This window comes from Pan paniscus, chromosome 5, assembly GCF_029289425.2.
Source record: "Pan paniscus chromosome 5, NHGRI_mPanPan1-v2.0_pri, whole genome shotgun sequence".
Taxonomy (NCBI): Eukaryota; Metazoa; Chordata; class Mammalia; order Primates; family Hominidae; genus Pan; species Pan paniscus.
This window is the reverse complement of record NC_073254.2, coordinates 178,040,271-178,059,794: the sequence shown is the minus strand read 5'-3', so window position 1 is coordinate 178,059,794 and position 19,524 is coordinate 178,040,271. Positions and strand designations below refer to the sequence as shown.

Genomic DNA, 19,524 nt, shown 5'->3' with positions numbered 1-19,524 from the left:
AGGCAGGAGAATCCCTTAAACCAGGAGGCAGAGGTTGCAGTGAGCTGACATCATGCCACTGCACTCCAGCCTGGGCCACAGAGTGAGATTATCTCATAAATAAATAAACAAGACTGTGACATTCTGGATTCCCAGTTGTTAGGCAGGGATCTATGGATTTAGTGAAGATGTAGACCAGTGGTGCCGGGAGAGGCTGCCATGCACAGCCCGTCAACGCTGCCCACCGCGGGCGGGGGGATGGGGGGTGCCCACAGACCATCTCCCTGGGACTGAAGCCCATGACAGAAGTAGATCATGCTGTCTCTTCTCTATGTGAGTAGACCCACGAGTCTCATGTCCCCTGCCAGTATCCATGGAACAGCAACAGACTAAATTACTTGCTTGTAAGTAGGGCAACATCAAACCCCAGACCCAGCAGGTACTTTTGTAAGAAAACATTTTTAAAATGACAGAATAAGAAAATGAATAAAGCTACCACAAAAGAAAGAAAGTGAATAAAGTCACCAATAAGAAAATGAATAAAGTTACGTTGTTCCACCCAGTGCCTCTGTGAGTCATCTTTCTTGGTGACCCCAACACCTACAAACCATGCAGTGGGTTGACATCCCGGGACTGCTGCTCCTGGTGGGAGGCAACTGATGTCACTTGCTTGACAACGAGACTGACCTTTTCTTCCACCACACCTTCATCTCTCCTCTCCAAATACTGACTTTTTTTCCACTATATTTGTAAAAGTTATGTGATTGTACGACTATAGCTCTTCTGTGGTATCTACAGGTTGATACAAATCATTAAAAATCAAAACATCAGCGTATCTAAGAACCAAATGGTGCATGTGACTCCCCGGAGAAGGATATATATGCCACGTTGCCACTTGAAGGAGAATCTTCCAGGAATCAAATCCCGTGGATTCTCTTATTTTCTTTCACATTCCCTCTGCTTTTCCTCACAGTCGGCTACCACACTCTGAGGAGCCTGTGCCATCACCATTTCCCCCATCCCTTTTTCACTTTGCCTCACACCAGTCAAATCCAAATATCTGAGAGTCAGACACTGGGAGAGTGTCTGCTTCTTGGCAACTCCCAGGTGGTTATGATACGCTTCCCGGACTGCAACACTGACCTACGGAACTGAAATGATGAATTCATGTCAGAAGAAATAGGATTTGGGGAAGAATTCATTACCTGGACCATTTTCAGCAGCTGGAATAAAAAGTACTTAACAACAACAACAAAAATCACACACAAAGGCCAAAAAGTGTTTTGAAAAAGTGCTTTGAGAATTTACTGTACAGTTTTTTTAAACAATTTATTTATATGTTGGCTTCTACATGCTCTTACATTCGTGTAAAACATTTATACATATTCTTTACAATTTGTACATATATTAAATGGCTATAGCATAAACATTGTTCTATGGGATTTTATAGAAGAAAAATCAAGTGGGGAGAATTACTTATGAAACATTAACAAAAACCCGTGATATTGAAGAACAACATGTTCTCATATTCATTTGATTTCATCTACTTATTTTTGGTGTCATTTTATTGATGCTGGCCCAGACTTTCCATTTCCCGTAATTATTAGGTCAGAAAAATGAAAGCAGCGGGAGGGAACGCGGTAAGGCACCTGTGGGAGACGGGAGCGCTCCTCCGCAGGGGTGAGACGGTGGCTGCCAGTGTTGAGTTCGAGCTGACGGTGTGCCAAGGTCCTGTTTTGCTTTATGCCGTTAAGTGAAGCGCTGGAAGTGCTGGTGCTCAGAAACACCCTGTGTGAAGTTTCGGATGTAGTCAGGAAGGGCGCTGGTCTATTCTCTCTCTCCAACCTCAGAGCGCTGGGGACTCTGTACACTGCTGAGGCTGCAGCCCTTCTCAGTCCCTACACTTTTCCATCTAATGGGGAGCTAACCTGTGCTTTTTCTCTTTGCTGATTACACCAACTGGCCATGAACCCGCCACCCAAGCCAAGCAATGTGCCGTGCCCGCAGCAGCGCTTCTCATCACGGTGGATGAGGAGCCAAAGAATAAGAAAGGGCCAGAGACGCCGGGGTGCTGGGTGCCCTCCTTCCCCCAGGCCCTCCCGAGCACAGGCCTCCGCACAGCCACTCACCCGTCGGACCAAAGCCACAAAATTCTCTACAAAGTCCCTCAATTCTTCTAATGTATTCTTCATGGCATAAAACATGCCTTAACCAAGATTAGGAAGGAAGTGCAAAGAGAGAAAGCACTGGTCCTCACATAAGAGCAGCACATCAGAAATGACGCTGAGGACACGGGTGGCCAGGGGTATCTGCTCATCTGCCAGGCTGTGGGGTCCCCCTGGAGGGACATGGGATGGCCCACCTGCCACACACCACGATGGCACTAGCAGCCCCAGGGGCCCCCAGCGTCCTCCCTCTTGAAGTGTAAGCACTTGAGCTGTAACTGTGGCAGTGAAAGGCGTAACGACTTCCCTCAATGATAGGAGCCCCAGAGGACTGAAAGGAGTTATAAAAATATACAAACATAGATATTTTTTATTCTGGCATAGTTCATATTTTTAAGAAAGTAATTAGTAATTAATTATCTGACACTGGGTAAGAACTGGAAGATTGTGGGAGACTTATAAATTATATAAGACTTATAATTTATAAGACATATAAATTATGACTCTATGTAAAATATCAGTGGGGAGAAGCCCCTCATTTTCCACTGAAAATTCTGGTAACTTTTAAGTACTTTCCAAAAATAGAGACAATTTCCACTGGTTTAAATAATGGATGGGGAAATGAACAAAAGACCATCCCTAAATAACTGACGCATTTAGGGTGGCTAATAAAATAAATGCAGTTTTTTGCAACTCTTTCTTTTTGGTTTTGTTTCCTTTTTTTTCTGAATCATAGGGGAAAAAAAGTTTTGAATTGCATTGCCCCAAGTCAGGAGAAAGCACGCGGCATTCTCTTCAAGGCCCGTTCTGTCCTACATCACTGGAAAGCGGCTGAGGGCCTGCCTCAGCTTTTCTGCAATCTGACAAGAAAGCAAAACAAAACAACGTTGAGATATCACTCCCATTACGACCTCACAGTATTCTTTATTCACAACTCCAACAAGTTAAACATGACACAAATTCCAATTCTTTGACTGGTCTTTTTGGCACCAGCCCTGCCCCGCGTTGCTGCTGGAGAGACCTTAACCCCAAATGGCACCGGCAGCGCTGGGGCCCGAGCTGGCCCTGGTGGTCCCTTCCCGCCGGGAGGCGTCTACACATGCTCCCCACCTCTGCCCTAGCGGCGCTTCCAGACCACCTGCTTTTCCTCAGATGAGCTGGGGGCTCAGGCCTTCATGCTTGCCTAGTGCCCCTCTTTCCTGGAGGAGTATGAGCTTCCAGAATCCCCTGAAGGTTGTGTCGCCCTGGCCACACCCTGCTGTCACTGCTGAGTGTGCAGACAGCACGAGCCTGCCTGTGAAGCTAACGAGGCGCTGCAGTGGTCTCTGCGCCAGGGCCTCTTGCTCCTTGAAGGCACAGCTGTCTTATCCATCCCTGGATGCTAAACATCCAGCATGAGGGCTTGGTATATAAGAAACACTCAATATATGTCTGCTCCATGAACACATACACAAATTTTAGTAACTTAAGGGTTACTTTGCCATAAAACTTAGATCTAAAACCTGACAATGTTATATCAGCTACTTAGGTTTATGCAAAGACAGTGATGAAATACATGGTTTTCTATTCTGAATTACAATGTCACTATACCATACCTGGACTTGAAAATCAATAAATCAACACTATCAAAATTTTGAGAGTTGCCCTTGCATTATTTTCTCACACAGACAAATGTAATCTGTTATATTCTAATATACAATGAAAGGCAAATCCACAATGGCACCAACTGACGGGAAAAGTGTGCATTTAAAGAGCACAGGGCCCACGTCCTGTAAGGGAGGACAGGGCTTAGGTGAGTTCCTCCCGTAAGTTAGTCTCCCAAACCAACTGTCCAAGACACAATTCACAAATATGCATTAGGTACATCAAGCACAGTTCTCCTTTAAGAACTGGCTGCTGGAGACAGGCGTTTTCAGCAGTGTCCAGCTCGCAGATGCCACCAGTATGGCTGAGCAGAGGTCTTGCTCACCACTCCCCATGAACATGGCTTAGATCCCATGGCCAGAGGGGAGCTGGGTAGGCAGCAAGGCCGCCAGCGGAGGCTGGATTCTACATTACAGACCTTACCTGCAGGTGTCTGAGGGGGATATGCTACTAGATTTTTGTTTTCTATAGACTCTGGTAAACAACAAAATTACTAAGCAGAGGTAAGAAAAATTTAAGTTTTCGTTATTGTTTTGTGAATAGAACCATCCCACGTCTCGCTTTTTTGATTTTCTCTCTGCGATTTCCATGGCGCACTGTGAAAACCTCATTCACAAAAAGCAAAGGCTGCCTTTGGTTTCCTGTGTGGTGCCAGGCTCCTGTTCCAGCTGCCAACGGAGCCCCAGGGACGGCTGGGTGACCTCATCTCATTCAGCACCGTTCCTGGTGCACAGAGGCACAGAGAGGCTGTGACGGGGGGAAGGAGCTGCACAATAAGGAACTTCTTGGGGCCTTGCAACTAGCATCCAAGACCCCTGCTTCAGAAGAAAATCTTTTTTAACCCAGTGTTATCCAAAAAGCAAAGGGCAGATGGAATTAGGAGATTAAAAAAATCCTGTTCAAAATTTAGGCTCCTTTGGTTTATTACTTAGGATTAAAGAATACAAACAGATTAACTTTACATGCCCAAAGTGGTTTACCAGGAACCCTCTCCTCAAGCACATGCGAAAGGCACGTGGACGCCCACTCACCGTTTCGTAAAACTGCACTTGCTGCTCCAGGTACAGGCGGATGACACTGTTGTAATCATAGATCCGGTTACTGTGAAAGTGATTCATCTCAGCTACAACCAAAATCGAAACATCAATCAGTTTTCCCTCAAGTTTTCAAATGACAACACCTGGTTTCTCTGCTCAGTTACAATTAATCATCAACCTGACCTAATCTGGTTGGCTGTTGTTGTCAGTTCTTGGCAAATCACTTTACTAAGAGGTTAGAAAAACAAGTTGAGCTGGGCGCAGTGGCTCACACCTGTAATCCCAGCACTTTGGGAGGTGAGGTAGGTGGATCACCTGAGGTCAGGAGTTCAAGACCAGCCTGGCCAGCATGGCAAAACCCCATCTCTACTAAGAATACAAAAATTAGCCGGGCATGGCAACAGGTGCCTGTAATCCCAGCTACTTGGGAGGCCGAGGCAGGAGAATTGCTTGAACTCAGGAGATGGAGGTTGCAGTGAGCCGAGATTGCACCACTGTACTCCAGCCTGGGTGACAGAGCGAGACTGTCTCAAACAAAACAAACAAAACAAAACAAAACAAGTTAATGACAAACATTACTTTCCAGTAAATGAATGACTTTCACTGTCTTGCATATTCAAAACTATAAAATCCAATACAGATAAATCACCCAAATGAGGACTATTACTCTAACAGAATTGACCAAATAGAAAATACTTGGTCATATTTGTTACAGATGACTGCAGTTCAAAGTCTCTGGTGTGTCTGCACTGGACCTAGCAGGCAGCTGGGGTCCCTGCCCCGCTCCCTCCTGCACAGCAATTGCTTCAGCAGGTTTCTGGTGAAAGGCTGGGCAGCGTGTGGGACAGCGGGAGACCCTTCTTCAGTACGGGAAGCTTTGCTGCCCCTGAGCACCAGCAACGCTGTCAGAACTCAACCTCTCACAGGGCAGGAGGACTGGATGCTGAGGGACAACTTTCTTCATGTTTGCTGAATACATGGATTCCTTATTTCTCTGTCCCCCTCTGCCCCTGCTCCCAACTCTAGAGGAGTCTTCGTCATCAGAGGACCTCACTGCCTCCCTCGGATGCCTCCTATGCCGCCTTCTCCCAAACCCTCCAGGCTGAGAAAGCCAGCGGCTGCACAGATTCCCATGACATGCAAACTGTTCTACATTTTACATTCAGTTACTTGAAGTTATACAAAGCTTTGTATTTATCAATTTGGATAACCTCAAACACAAGTTCAAAACCAAATTCCCCATTTCAAACCCTTCAAAACCCAAAACTTCAATCAGGGTTCCTCGTTTTTGCCGTAGTGGCCTTGGCTCTGGACACTTCCCTCATCCTTCTCTTTCTCCCATGAATGCCCCAGTCTTGAAAGCTGTTCCTTGGAAAAGCCTGCAAATGTGCTTCATTCTCTTCTCCCCAGTACCACATCTTTAGGCCCTCAAAGCTGAGACTACAACAGTGAGATGGTCTTCTGGTTGGGCTCTTGGACAGTGTCTGCATCTTCCAATCTCCCCTCCATAACCAGCAAATCCTTCTCCCTTGAGGATTGATTTCTTTTACTCCCTTTTAATGGCTTCTTAATGCCTGCATCAAGTCTAGAGCTTTCAAGTTCTTTCACAATCAAAGTTTATTTCCCAATAACCTCTAAGTATGTTTTACTCTTTCATGCCCATGACACAATCTAGCACCACAATTTTGTGGCTTTTGTTCCTAACAGAACACGCTCTCCATTCTCTGCCCATGCAAGTGCCATCCACCCACCCGCCAACAGGAAAAATCCACTTGCTGCCCTCATCTGCTCAAAAACACTCAAACCTATAGAAATTCATGTCTTTTTTTTTTCTTGACACAAAAAAACTGTGCCTAAAATGACACACCCAAACCCCTTCACATTCCATGATCCCAAGGCACGCAGGTTACAGACTGCTAAAAGCTGGGCTCTCGCATTTAATAGAGCATTATGATACCACAGATTACAAAAGGAATCTTAAATGTCTCTCAGAAATAATAAAATGTACAGTTTTAATCAAGCTGTCATCTATAGCCAGATAAGGTGGACAGGTGAAAAATTAAATAAATATTACAGATTTTCATCAGCACCGGGATCCTGCAAACGAGGGGCTTAAAAGGTCTCACTTACTTAACTGCTGCTCACATCTGGATTTCTCTCTAACAAGGGAAACTTTGCTGGGGCAAAAAAACCTCCACCTCATAAGGACCCTTTCATCTTACCTTGCAACGCGTAAGACATGATGCTGACTCTCTTCACCATGTTCTGTTTGTCTTGTAGGGTGATTTTACTTGTTGCAACTAGTTTGTCACTTTCTTTCACTTTTTCTATTGCTCCCTGTGAAATATAAAATGCAACAGTATGAATAAAGCTGAAATGATTAGTCATTAGTTTAAAATTTAACAATGCTAATATATTCTATAACTGATTTGCTACTGAACAGGAAATACCTCCACAAAATAAGAAGAGAGGAAAGCATCTAAATTTAACTTCCTTCAAGTCCCTTGGAAGCAAAAAGGTTGCTATTCTCGACAAATGTCACTAAGCTAAAATGAACAGTTTTATGCTACAACAAAAGAGAAAAGTAAACAGCACACCATCTCTGTAATATTCAGAAGCCGCTGCCATTTGAGGAGTAGCACGTAATGGAAATCAGGCATTAGCAGGTTTTGGAAGTCATGTGGCTAGGTACAGGGCAGCATGTGCACACAGGCACTCTCTCTCTTTTTTTATACAACAGAATATTTTATAAGGTAGTGCCTAAGTGTGCTGATTCTAAGTCCTGGGCTTTCCTTTGATTTTTTAAGAGGCGCTGAATCCATTTAAAGACTCAGATGGAAGCGGCTAGAAAAGCTGCCAAACATCCCCACTCCAGTGTCATCATGCTGCTCGTTATTTACGGCTGTCTGGAAGGAACAACTCTATACTCATGCATTAATTAGGCTCCAGGCCTACAACTCTGATGCTGCCGGCATACATTTCGACAGCAAGCTAATTGTTCTGAGTTTTATATTAAGTTATCTGAAGTTGTACAAACCTAATTTACCTATGGTACCCCTTCATGATATTTAAGTTATAAAGCAGAATGCTAAAATGGCCACATGCCAGGACTGTTAAGATCACAGACCAGCCCTTTGCAGAGATTTTCCTAACAAATCCAAGTACATCACAATATACGATAGACTACTATGGTTGACATAAAATATAAAATACTCACAACTCATGCCTGAGGTGATGTACAGATTTTTAAAAAGGGAGAGAAAACCAGAATTCATATGTGAGGACACTCCAAACCAATGTCAAAATTCAGTTACAAAACCTTTCTAATGGGAATTATACATTGTTTCTTTTTTAATAATAAACACATAAAACCAATACTGACTACTACGCACGTCTGCCTCCTTCACCTGCTGTTGTCTTCTATAAATGTCTACGATTAGGTTACCTTGTGAGTGCCAATGATGTCAGGGAAGCAGCCAAGAAAACCTTTATACTCGTGATTACATTCCATCAGGAAATGGAGATCTTTCTTTGGCTATAACAAGATACAAGCTGATTGTTACTGGCAGAGAAATTCAGAAAATCAAGGAAAAGAGAACTATTATATCCAAAGACTATAAATCCTGCATGTGCTACACTAAATTATTGAGTGTTAAGCATTCAGATCACTTTTTCTAAAAGAAAATAACTCCCAAGACTGCCATACTTTGAATCATATGTTGTAAAGAAAACGACAAAACATCATGTAATTTTTAAGTTGGTTTGTAAAATTAGTTACTTAGACATGGCCCAAAATAATACCACCATGAAGGAAGAAAGTTCAGCTAATGCTATATGTTTACACACAAACAAATGAGTTGTTGTAGTTTAACTTCTAAATATGAGCAGAGAATATAAAAATATTAAAACAACTAATCATTTTAAGTGGTAATTTTAAATTTTTCCATTTTTTCTGAATTATAACTTTAATAGCTGTTATTAAAATGAATGCTTTTTTAGAAGTATCAGCAAAGTAGCCCATAACCACATTAGTGTGTGTACACATGTGTGCATCCATAAACATAGTTTTAAGTCATCTGAAAAATTTTTTTTTAATTAAGGGATTAGAAAATAACTTAGATTCTTCTTAAGGGAACTTATTATCTGTTATCTAAAAAGCCCCTGAAACTGGGGTACTAAAGACTCCAATAAAAGCTATGTAGCTATGACAAGGACCTACCCTGTCCTGGGGACTGTAGCAGGTGCTTTTTATTTATGAGCTATTAAATCTTAAGAACCATACAGGGTAGGCACTACCACTGCAGATTAACAGATGAGGAAAACACAGCTCAGAGAGGCTAAGCAATGGTCCATACAGATCTGAGCCAGCATTCTTTCCTGTTCTTTAGAATCCCCTGATGGCTAAGAACAGATCAGAGGCATCAATACTGGAGTGCATTCATTTAGATGTCTTTTTTTCTTTTGAGATAGGGTCTTGCTCTGTCACCCAGGCTGGAGTGCAGTGGTATGATCATGGCTCACTGCAGCCTTGACTTCCCGGGCTCAAGCAATCTTCCTACCTCAGCCTCCCGAGTAGCTGAGACTACAGGCGTACACCACTACACCCAGCTAATTTTTGGGGGTTCACTGTGTTGCCCAGGCTGGTCTCGAACTCCTGGACTCAAGAGATTCACCCGCCTTGGCCTCCCAAAGTGCCAGATTACAGGTGTGAGCCACTGTGCCTGGCCTATTTAGATTTCTTGATGACAAATGTATTCATCCACTTTGTCTTAACCTAAGAAACCATTATTAAACACAATTAACAGATACACAGAAACAGAAAAGAAGAGGGTACTTATTTGGGACGTTTGTCTTAAGACAGGTTTTAAATTAAATATGTGGACTAGATAGCAACAAATCTTAATTGGAATTGTGTGATTATGTTAGTACCTGTTCTGCCACGAGACTGGCAATTTCTTCATAAGTCTTTCCTGCTTCTGTTATTGCATCATTGAGATCTGTTTCACCTGAAAATGATCAATTTTATCAGTGGTTATAAGTTATACATATTTTCTTTTCACTTGTTAAAATTTTATTATTGATTTTATTGGTAAATTTTATTATAGAAACTTTCAAACATTTTCAAAACTATTGGGAATAGAATGAATGCCCATCACCCACCATCTGCCTTCCCCACTGGCAGCTCTCGCCAGCCTGTGTTCATCTACACCCCGACGCGCTTTCACCGGACATCAGCATCTCATCCATAAATCTTGCCTAATAGATGAGGACTCTAAAACATCAGGCAGTACCATTATGACACCTACGACGAGACTGTCACTCGGCTATAATGAGGCCTCTCAGGGTGAGCTGGCTGCTTGAATCAGGATGTAAAGGTCCATACGGCACAGAACTGATGCGTTTCTTAACTCTGTGGATTCTTCTCCCTCGGCCCCTTTTTTCCCTGCACGTTTCTTTTCGTGGGGTGTTGAACTTGTCGTGTGCCCTGGTGCCTGCATTCTGGATGCTGCTGGCTGCATCTCTGGTGATACGTCACACACTCCTCTGTCCCTGTGTTCTCTTCACACTGGCTATTAGACCTAGAGGCCTGATCAGAGTCACACACCACCAGTTCAGTTATTTCTACTCTTAGAATGTTAGAAAATGATTGTTACCTAGAATGACCATTGTCTGGATCTTTTATTTTAGTATGAGTTTGCAAAATGGTGCTATTCTAATTTCTACCATTCCTTCTTTATTAGCTGAAATACTTCCATAAGGATCAACTTTCCTTTATCAATATTCCGGTTACCCAGAGGTAGAGTTTGAACAGGAAAAGCAGGTTAAGTGCTTAATTCTTTCTCTTTATAGTTTTCAAAATAATGAGTTAATCCACCACCATTCTCCAAAAGTAACTGAGATTAATTTCTTAAAAAGCATCTTTATAATTCTGGATTTAAAAATATTTGATATGCTTCATTCCACATTAATTATTATTTTCACTAATGCTCACATTTTCTTTTCTTTGGCCAGTGGTAGGCTCTTCCAATTGGTATCTAAGTCTTTTGATAGGAACCCTGGTTCACTGTGGTGGGACGTGGACCTTACGATTGGTGCCAGGGAATGCTTCTTGCTACTGGATTGGGTAACTGTTTCTAGGGCTTTAACAGAAAGGCAAACTGTATTTTTTTTTAAGAAGGAAATCATGTAATGAGTTCACACTGTTTCCAAAGCAAATTTATGACTTTAGGGGTTTTCTTCATTTATTTTAAAACTTTTTATTTTAAAAATCTTAATTGCTAACAACAGTAACATAATTACGTATTTGCTTTATCCTACAATATGTAAATAGTTTTAGAAGTTTTAGAATAACAATACCAACATGATATTGACTACATGTTTAGTGAAAACAACTAACATTCTTATAGTCTTTCTGACCTTGAGGCACCCGCTCCTGGGGGCATATAAAATGCCATTTTAAGGTGTTTTGAAACAATTCCTCTGTGTGCTATGCCTTCATTTTGATGTATCATTTGTTTTATTTTGCTTTTGATTAGAAATTTTTTTCCATTTTGATTTAAATTTGTTTTCTAATAATTATGTAAAGCATTTACATTATTCCAAAGTCAACTGTACAAAACAAGATATAATCAGAAGTTTACTTTCCATCTCTCTCTCCTTCCCTATAATCATTTAAGAATTTTTATTGCTTATATTTCCATATGCTCATCCATAAGAATATGCAATGTTTCATGGTTTTGTGCAGGGGCCATGCTAATAGTCTGTATTATTTCAAGTTAGTACATGAACTCGTAAAGGAGCACTGGAAGTTATTTTTACTATAATCACAATATTTCCAGGAATCAAACTCATTTACATTATTGCAAGATCGCATAGTATAGCACTGCTCTAAGACGCCAACACATCTGAGCAAGTGGATGTGATGGACACAGTACTCCACACTGCTGACCTTCACTGTCCTTTGTAATGGGAGAAAAGCCAGTCAACAGGAACTTGAATGCTTCCTTAAAATATTATCTTAAGTAGAATGATATTCAACATAAAACATACACTGAGTATTTTTAATACTTGAAAAAGTGCTATTTGCAATATGGAATATTTAATTATGTATTGATAATCACAGTCCAGAAAATGTTAAAGAATCACGAAGCAGCTCCCAGTGGGGAACCCATGGATGCCTGTGGAGCCGGGCCATCATGATGGCCAAAATTCCAGCATCTCTAGGACAAATCTTCTCACCCTGTTGAGACATCACAGAGCCACCATGCTAAAAGGGCTCCAAGACCTCTGCCTCCTCCCTAAGCAATGGGTGTGGCTTGCTCTCAGCTCTTCCATCACCCACTTGTTACCTGGGCCAAGATGCTTCTCTGTTCTAGCCTTGAGTTCCCAGTCTAGACCTCAAAGCCCGCTTCTGGTCTAAAAGTGTCAACTGTAAGACATGGTAAGGCCAGGGCAATGAGAACTATTGCCGTGTGGGAGCCCTAAATCTTACATTTTGGTGAGAAACTAATTTCTTATTAGTTTATTATTAAAATATTCAGAAACCGACATCCAAAGCACTGCCTGCCCTGAGTATCAGGATCAACACCTATACCAATTCTACCACTTCTATAAGTGACAGGAGATAACAGATTTAATAGGTGCCACCTAGCTGACAAATGCTTTTTCTTTTTTTTTTCTTGAGATGGGGTCTCACTCTGTTGCCCATATTGGAGTGCAGTGGTGTGATCATGGCACACTATAGCCTCGACCTCCTGGGCTCAAGCGATCCTTCTGCTTCAGCCTCCAGAACAGCTGAGACTACAGGTGTGTGACACCATGCCTGGCTAATTTTTATTTTATTATTTTTGTAGAGATGGGGTCTCCTTATGTTGCCCAGGTTCCTTACCCTTTTAATAAAGAAAAAGAGCTAACTTGTTCTCATAAGTGCTGCCAATGTAAACCACGAAGGGATCCCTGGGTAAGATACACATTTATAGGATAAGCTGAAACAGTTATGAGTTAAGGAGAAAACAGGCAACACAAACTTATTACTTGGTCAAACATTTTTCCTTGAAATGGCCTTGATGAAATCTGGCTTTTTTTTTTTTTTTTTTTTTTTTGAGACAGGATCTTGCTCTGTCACCCAGGCTGGAGTGCACTGGTAAGATCATGGCTCAGTGCAACCTCTGCCTCCCGGGCTTAAGTGATCCTCCCACCTCAGCCTCCCAAATAGTTGCAACTACCTGTATGCACCACCACACGTGGCTAATTTTTTATTTTTTGTAGAGATGGGGGTCTCACCATGTTGCCCAGGCTGGTCTCAAACTCCTGGACTCAAGTGATTTGCCTACCTCAGCCTCCCAAAGTGTTGGAATTATAGGTGTGAGCCACTGTGCCCAGCCAAATCTGGCCTCTGTCACAGGAAGACTTGGCAGAGAAATGAAACTGATAGCATTGAAACAAAAGTGCTACACTTGAGAGCGAAAGAAGGCAAACGAGCTAGCAAGAAAATACAAATTATAACAACCTTTGGCTTTTCTCAAAAGTCCTAGGATGAGGGTGCAAAAGTCCTTAGTGCGGCAGCCTAGCCAATTTACACACCCACAAACAGGATGCTTCACTGAGGAGGGAGTTAGCGTCTGCAGGATCCTAAGCAGGTGACAGGTCTACATAAGGCTCTAAAGGCCCACTGGATGAATGAAGAAAGACGCACCTTGATAGCCGCTGGAACTGAACACTGTGGCCAAACTCTGCAAGGCCTTTCCTATCTTCTGATATTCCTTGGGTAATGCTGAAAGACAAAAAGGAATAAACGATTAGTTTTCTGAGCAAACTGAAATGGGATTAAACTATTTCCTAAAAGTGATTATAGTAACGTTTGAAGTGATTCAAAATAGTCTATAATATCTTCACAAAATACTGTTGCAAAAGTGATTGTTTTTTCAATTGATTTCTTTCGATTATTTTAATTGACTATTCAACTAATGGTGGATGCTATTATTACTGACAATCACTCCTACATTCTCATTCACCAAATGAGACGTAAGTGAAATGGAAGCTCCTTCAGATGATTTCTAGCTTACAAAGTACTTCTAGCGACACCACGCTTGATCATCATGATAGCCCCTCTACCAGATGCAGAGACACCATCCTCATGCTGAGGATTAGGAAAATAAGGCTCAGATAACTGACTTGCCCAAGGTCACATGGCTAATAAATGCTGGACATGGACTTGTGATTCCAAATACGTAGCCTTTCCCACTCTGTTACAGGTGCATAAATGACCATTTGCAAACCATAACCACCAAAGACTGAAAGCAACAAGGTATGGAGAAAAATACAACAGTCAGACTTCGCATGACCAGGGAAGAGGGGTTTGAGTTTTCTCATCTGCATGAAGCGATGATTTCAATAAATGACCCCTAAGGTTTCTTTTTAAGGTGCTAAGATTCTAGGATCACTTTGGAGAACTTCCCAAGAGTCTCTGCACCTTAAGCTACTTTCTTTGCATCTGTATGGAGTCCCCTTAAATGGAGCATCTGTTTGCCTTTCAAAAGAAACCATTATTTGCATTTAAAGACTCACTGCAGTATTAAAGGAGAAAAAGAAAACTTTTAATGTTTCTTTAAAAAATATTTAGGCCAGAGACATTTGAGGTAAGGTCTATAAGCTGCAGTTATCAGGAAACATGAATCCAAATTACATGAGCTCAGTTAATTTTAATAAATTGTACCCCTGTGGTACCTCAGTTTTGCCTCTCTACCTAAAGGCACCTGGCATGTGGTTCACCATGCAGTGTGTGTGCTAGAGTTTTCATTCTACACATTAGGAATTTTAAAGAACTACTTTGAGAAACAGGAGGAGATATGCCTGAGTCAATCCCTTTCCCCACCCCACAAAAGAGCGGCCTGAGGCCAGTATTCCCTACTTTCTACATTTAGCCTTGTGAATTACACAGGACATGGAGTTGATCAGACATTAGACATAAGGGATTTAATTTTTAAAAAGATATCATAATCCCAAATTTTTATGATATCCTTAAAAAATGCAATTGTAAAATTTACACTCAGGAAAAATGGCTTTCAAAGAACATACAGATTTAAATGATGTGTTATGATGGTCTTGCAAGAGTTTACAGTCAAAATTAATTCATTGCCTTTAAAAACTGAATTCTTTCATTTATACTTTAGAGCAACGGTCCCCAGCCTTTCTGGCACCAGGGACTGGTTTCATGGAAGACAATTTTTCCATGGATAGACAGTGGGTCGGGGGGATGGTTTGGGGATGAAACTGTTCCACCTCAGATTATCAGGCATTAGATTCTCATAAGGGCTCACAAGCTTGTATGCGTGGCTCATAATAGGGTGCAAATTTCTATGAGAATCTAATGCCACCGCTGATCTGACAGGAGGCGGAGCTCAGGAGGTAATGTGAGTGATGGGGAGCGCCTGTAGATAGAGATGAAGCTTCACTTGCCTCCTGCTGTGCGGTAATGGTCCATGTACCAGTCCATGGCCTGGGGATTGGGGACCTCTGCTTTAGAGAACAATGTCAACTTTGCTTTTTGTTCATGAGTCATCCTCTATGACCAAAGTCTTGATACAGGTTTTGTTTTCTAGATGCTGCATTTGTATACATTATTTTCTCAGGGCTAATTCTATATATTTAGGATACAGCATCATATTTCTTTGCTATGGGAAAGAAACAACTGTTATTCCTGATGTCTGCCCCTCAAGCACGAACAGCTGGTATGTTACAAGCTGTTTTGTTGGTATAAGATAATATGTGGATGGTAAAGCACTGCTGGTACTGGTATTATTGCTAGTAGAGGAAGAGGCAGAGGTAGTTATTGGCCAATGGTTGAGGTAAGGCAGGGCCTGGCAAACTTCCTCTGCAAAGTGCCAGATAGTAAACGTTTTAGGCTATATGGAGCCACAAGTTTCTGTTGAAACTACTCAACTCTACCATTATGACACAAATGTAGCCAAAGACAATATACAAATAAAGGGGCATGGGTGTGTTCCAATAAAACTTTATTTACAAAATAAGTGGCAAGCCAAATATGGTGCTCAGACCATGGTTTACTGACTCCTGATGTAAGGCTTTGGATTTTCAGATCTGGATTGAATAGTAATACTGGCATTGTCTTTGCTGTGCTATCTTATTAATTCATCTACAAGTCACTCCATATTTAGTTTCCTGCTCTTTAAAATTATTATTGGATTTCAAATTCTGATTGTTTTCCTTTTTTAGTGTAAAAATATCACCTTTAAAAAAATCATTACAAGAACAGATCCCTTTCCTATGCTGAGCATCAAAGGCTGATATAAAAGTAGGTATATGTTACTCATAATTCAAAATATAAAACTTTTTTTTAACTGAATACAACCAATATTCCTGTATGGTGTTACGAGGTGAAGGCCAGAAAATTCTTAGTGATAGATTAGAAGGCCCTGTTCTCTAGAGGTTAAGACACAGCAATAAGGGCAGACCAGATATAAAGGAGAGAAGTCCTAGGACTCTAAGGGAGTTAAAGACATCTGCGCATTGGACAGCAGTGCAATCGCAGCATTTCAGGGCTTGACAAGTCATTCTGCAGCCTCTGAGCCTGTGGGTGTAACAGGGCAGCAGCCCGCGGCATTAGCCCTACAGCTGGATACGGGACTATTTTTCTATCCTGGGCCACATGTGTGGTGACAGAGCTGCACAGTTCTGGGAAATACAGGAAAAACCTTCAGCAGAATGAAAGCCTACAAACAAAGGAGAAGGAGGGAGGCAGGAAGTTCTTAGGGACACAGCAGAGTGGTCAGAAAGCCATGACTGACAGCGACACTCTCCCCTCGGCAGTGCTTCTGCTGTGACATATTTTCTACTACTAACTATATTGGTTTTTCTAAACACTATGGCTTTAGTCAAATACACAACATCTTACCAAATGGATGAAGATTAGAAAATAAAATCATGAGACTAAGAATAACTACAAGCACTCTGAAAACATGCAAAAATGATTAATTTTCCAAAGATTATAAAGCCCCAAATTACTGGAACTAATTAAGTGAACGTGGTGTTCCCTATGAGATTTCTTAACCTGGCTTTGCTGGTCAATGTTCTGTGGTTTAACTCGGGTGAAGTGAGATCAAGCAGAATCACAGGAGGGACATTACTGCCGTCCACCAAATACACTTCTGTTCGAGGCAGCAGGTTCCCCTCTATGATAAGGGACATAAAACTGAGCCTGCATCACCCCCTACGAGCCCAGTGCACTGTGAGGAGCGGACTTACGGCCCGTGCAGCGCTTCCAGTGCTCCTGCCCCACCGTCAGCAGCTCCTTCACGCCGTCATCCATGGCCTTGGTGAACTTCCCCACAGCCTCGCACTTCTGCTCTCTGTGGGTGAAGGCGGCCGTCAGTCACATAAGCAGGAGAAACAGCACTGCTGTGGGGATACTTGGGCCAAATATAACCACAGACACTTGTTTTCTGGCATGATAACAACTCCCCTTTCACTAAGTTAGCCTTAAATACAGGCTTGATGCAGACATTTAAAGAACTACTTAAAAAGCGCTGATTTATATTTTAACTTCGCTTCCTTTCTGCCTCTACAATTCTTTGTGAATTTTAAAATTATTCTAAAGTAAATAAAATAATAATTTCTTGAATATCTTATTTAGGAAAATTCCAATCACTGGGGGGACCATCAAATCTATAAAAGAATAACAGGGGTTGCTAATGCTAGCTGGCCATTCATTCCAAGTACTCCATGAAACAGAGACAATAACCTGGATACACAATCACCTAAGTGATCCTAAAGATACTAGTTCTTTCTAAGGATGTCAAAAGTGTATTTACCAACCTGAAAAGATCACAATATACTGTTAGATGAAAAAAGCAGATTATAAAAAAAAATGTCTAGTGTGAGGTCATTTTTGTTTAAACAGTCTTTCCTATAATTACATACGTACAGAGGAGGATTTGGGAGACTAAACACTAACATATTAACACTGATTTTCTCTCTGGGTGGTTGAAGGGTTATGTGTATGTGTGTTTCTTGTCTATACTTTTGGTAACAACATACGCAATAATTTTATGATAACAAAGCTTAAAATTATGTAGTCCCAGCTACTCGAGAGGCTGAGGCAGGAGAATGGCGTGAACCTGGGAGGCGGAGCTTGCAGTGAGCGGAGATCGTGCCACTGCACTCCAGCCTGGGTGACAGAGCAAGACTCCGTCTCAAAAAAAAAAAAAAAAAAAAAAAAAAAAGCTTAAAATTGAAAACCACGCAAATTTCTTTTAAGTCCATAAGAGAAAAGGAACTACTCCAAAGTTTCAACTGACCCTGCATTTAAAAAACTACATGATTAAAATCAATCAACAGATTAAAAAAGCATACAGGAAAAGCAGGTTAGAGACTGCTTCCTCAAGGCAATGTTCAAAGAGATTTGCTGTCTGAATATTGCGTGGGTTTTAGGTGGCTCCGTGCCGCTTGGTTTCATCACACTATTGGAAACAGCTACTCAGCACCGTGTCAACTATGAAATCACTGGCTTCAAGGTGAAAGAAAGATTGTAATTTGATGTTGCGGTTAGAAAGACAGTACTTCTATGTACAAATGATGTTTCCCTTGTCATTGGACTACAAATCCCACTCATTTCATAAAAGTCGAGTCTGATTTGAGTTTCGGCTGCGGCTACACTGGCTGAAGCCTGATGGCCAAAGGAGGAGGGTGCGGATTGAGAAGAAAGAAAACCTGGCAGCGTCTCTCACATTTCTACTAAGTCCAAGTCAGGTGCCTCTGGTTCCATGGTGGAAAATATCATGACTCCCGCCAGCTCATCTCTCTCGGCCTTCCTCTTTCCAGTTTTCCATTCCTGTAAATGAGGATGTTGTAAGGTTCAAGCGGAGAGCACAGTCAAACTGATCTTAAAAATTCCCAAACAGGACCAGCTCATTTATCACCTTTATCTTTCTAATTTTCAGGAAGCAGCTCCCACTCTATCTCCCTCTGCACCATGGACTAAATACCTTTATACTCCGAATGTAATCTCAGGGCATGAACAGTGTCATTCCACAGAATGGTCCTAATGGGACCACATCTTTTAAGAATGAACCAATTCAGCCATGTTCTCTTTCCAATGGCTACCTATATAAAAACAGCAAACAGAAACACCCTATACTTTTTTTTTTTTTGAGACAGAGTCTCACTTTGCCTTCTAGGCTGGAGTACAGTGGCACGATCTCAGCTCACTGTATCCTTGAGCTTCCAGGTTCAAGCAATCTTCCCACCTCAGCCCCCAAGTAGCTGGGACTTTAGGCGCATGCCACCATGCCTGGCTAATTTTTGTATTTTTTGTAGAGATGGGGTTTCACTGTGTTAGCCAGGCTGGTCTTGAACTCCTGTGCTCAAGCAATCTGCCCACCTCGGCCTCCAAAAGTTCTGGGATTCCAGGTATAAGCCACTGTGCTCGGCCCACCCTATGCATTCTGACCTAGTGCCTCCAATATTTAGGTTATCTGTTTTCTAAAAAGGTAAATGCTTTTCTAAAATATAAGACAGAAACCAGTATGAGCTATTTTTTAAAAAATATTAAGATATACACACACAGAGTACCCAAATCAAAAATATCCAGTGCAATGAATTGTCACAAAGTGAATACTTGCCTAACGACCAACTAGGCCAGGAAGGAGCAAAGAGCTCCCATTCCAAAAGCCCCCGCATTG

At 41.7% G+C, this 19,524-nt stretch overlaps 1 protein-coding gene across 6 annotated transcripts in view; it reads right to left on the bottom strand.

Annotated features, from left to right (window-relative positions):
* Positions 1-1,258: 1,258 nt before the first annotated feature.
* Positions 1,259-19,524, bottom strand: part of SNX9 (sorting nexin 9) — a 218,391-nt gene continuing 200,125 nt past the window's right edge. For 5 of the 6 annotated variants that reach the window (XM_063605047.1, XM_063605045.1, XM_034963143.3 and 2 more), the window contains 8 exons: positions 18,571-18,674; positions 17,090-17,193; positions 13,521-13,598; positions 9,755-9,831; positions 8,271-8,360; positions 7,048-7,162; positions 4,820-4,911; positions 1,259-3,004 (listed from right to left, as the gene is read on the bottom strand). In XM_063605047.1, coding sequence (XP_063461117.1) covers positions 2,957-3,004; positions 4,820-4,911; positions 7,048-7,162; positions 8,271-8,360; positions 9,755-9,831; positions 13,521-13,598; positions 17,090-17,193; positions 18,571-18,674 — 708 coding nt within the window. In that variant the 3' untranslated portion in view covers positions 1,259-2,956. Of the gene's footprint in view, positions 3,005-3,048; positions 4,912-7,047; positions 7,163-8,270; positions 8,361-9,754; positions 9,832-13,520; positions 13,599-17,089; positions 17,194-18,570; positions 18,675-19,524 lie in introns of those variants that run through there. The other variant, XM_063605044.1, reaches the window with a different exon arrangement.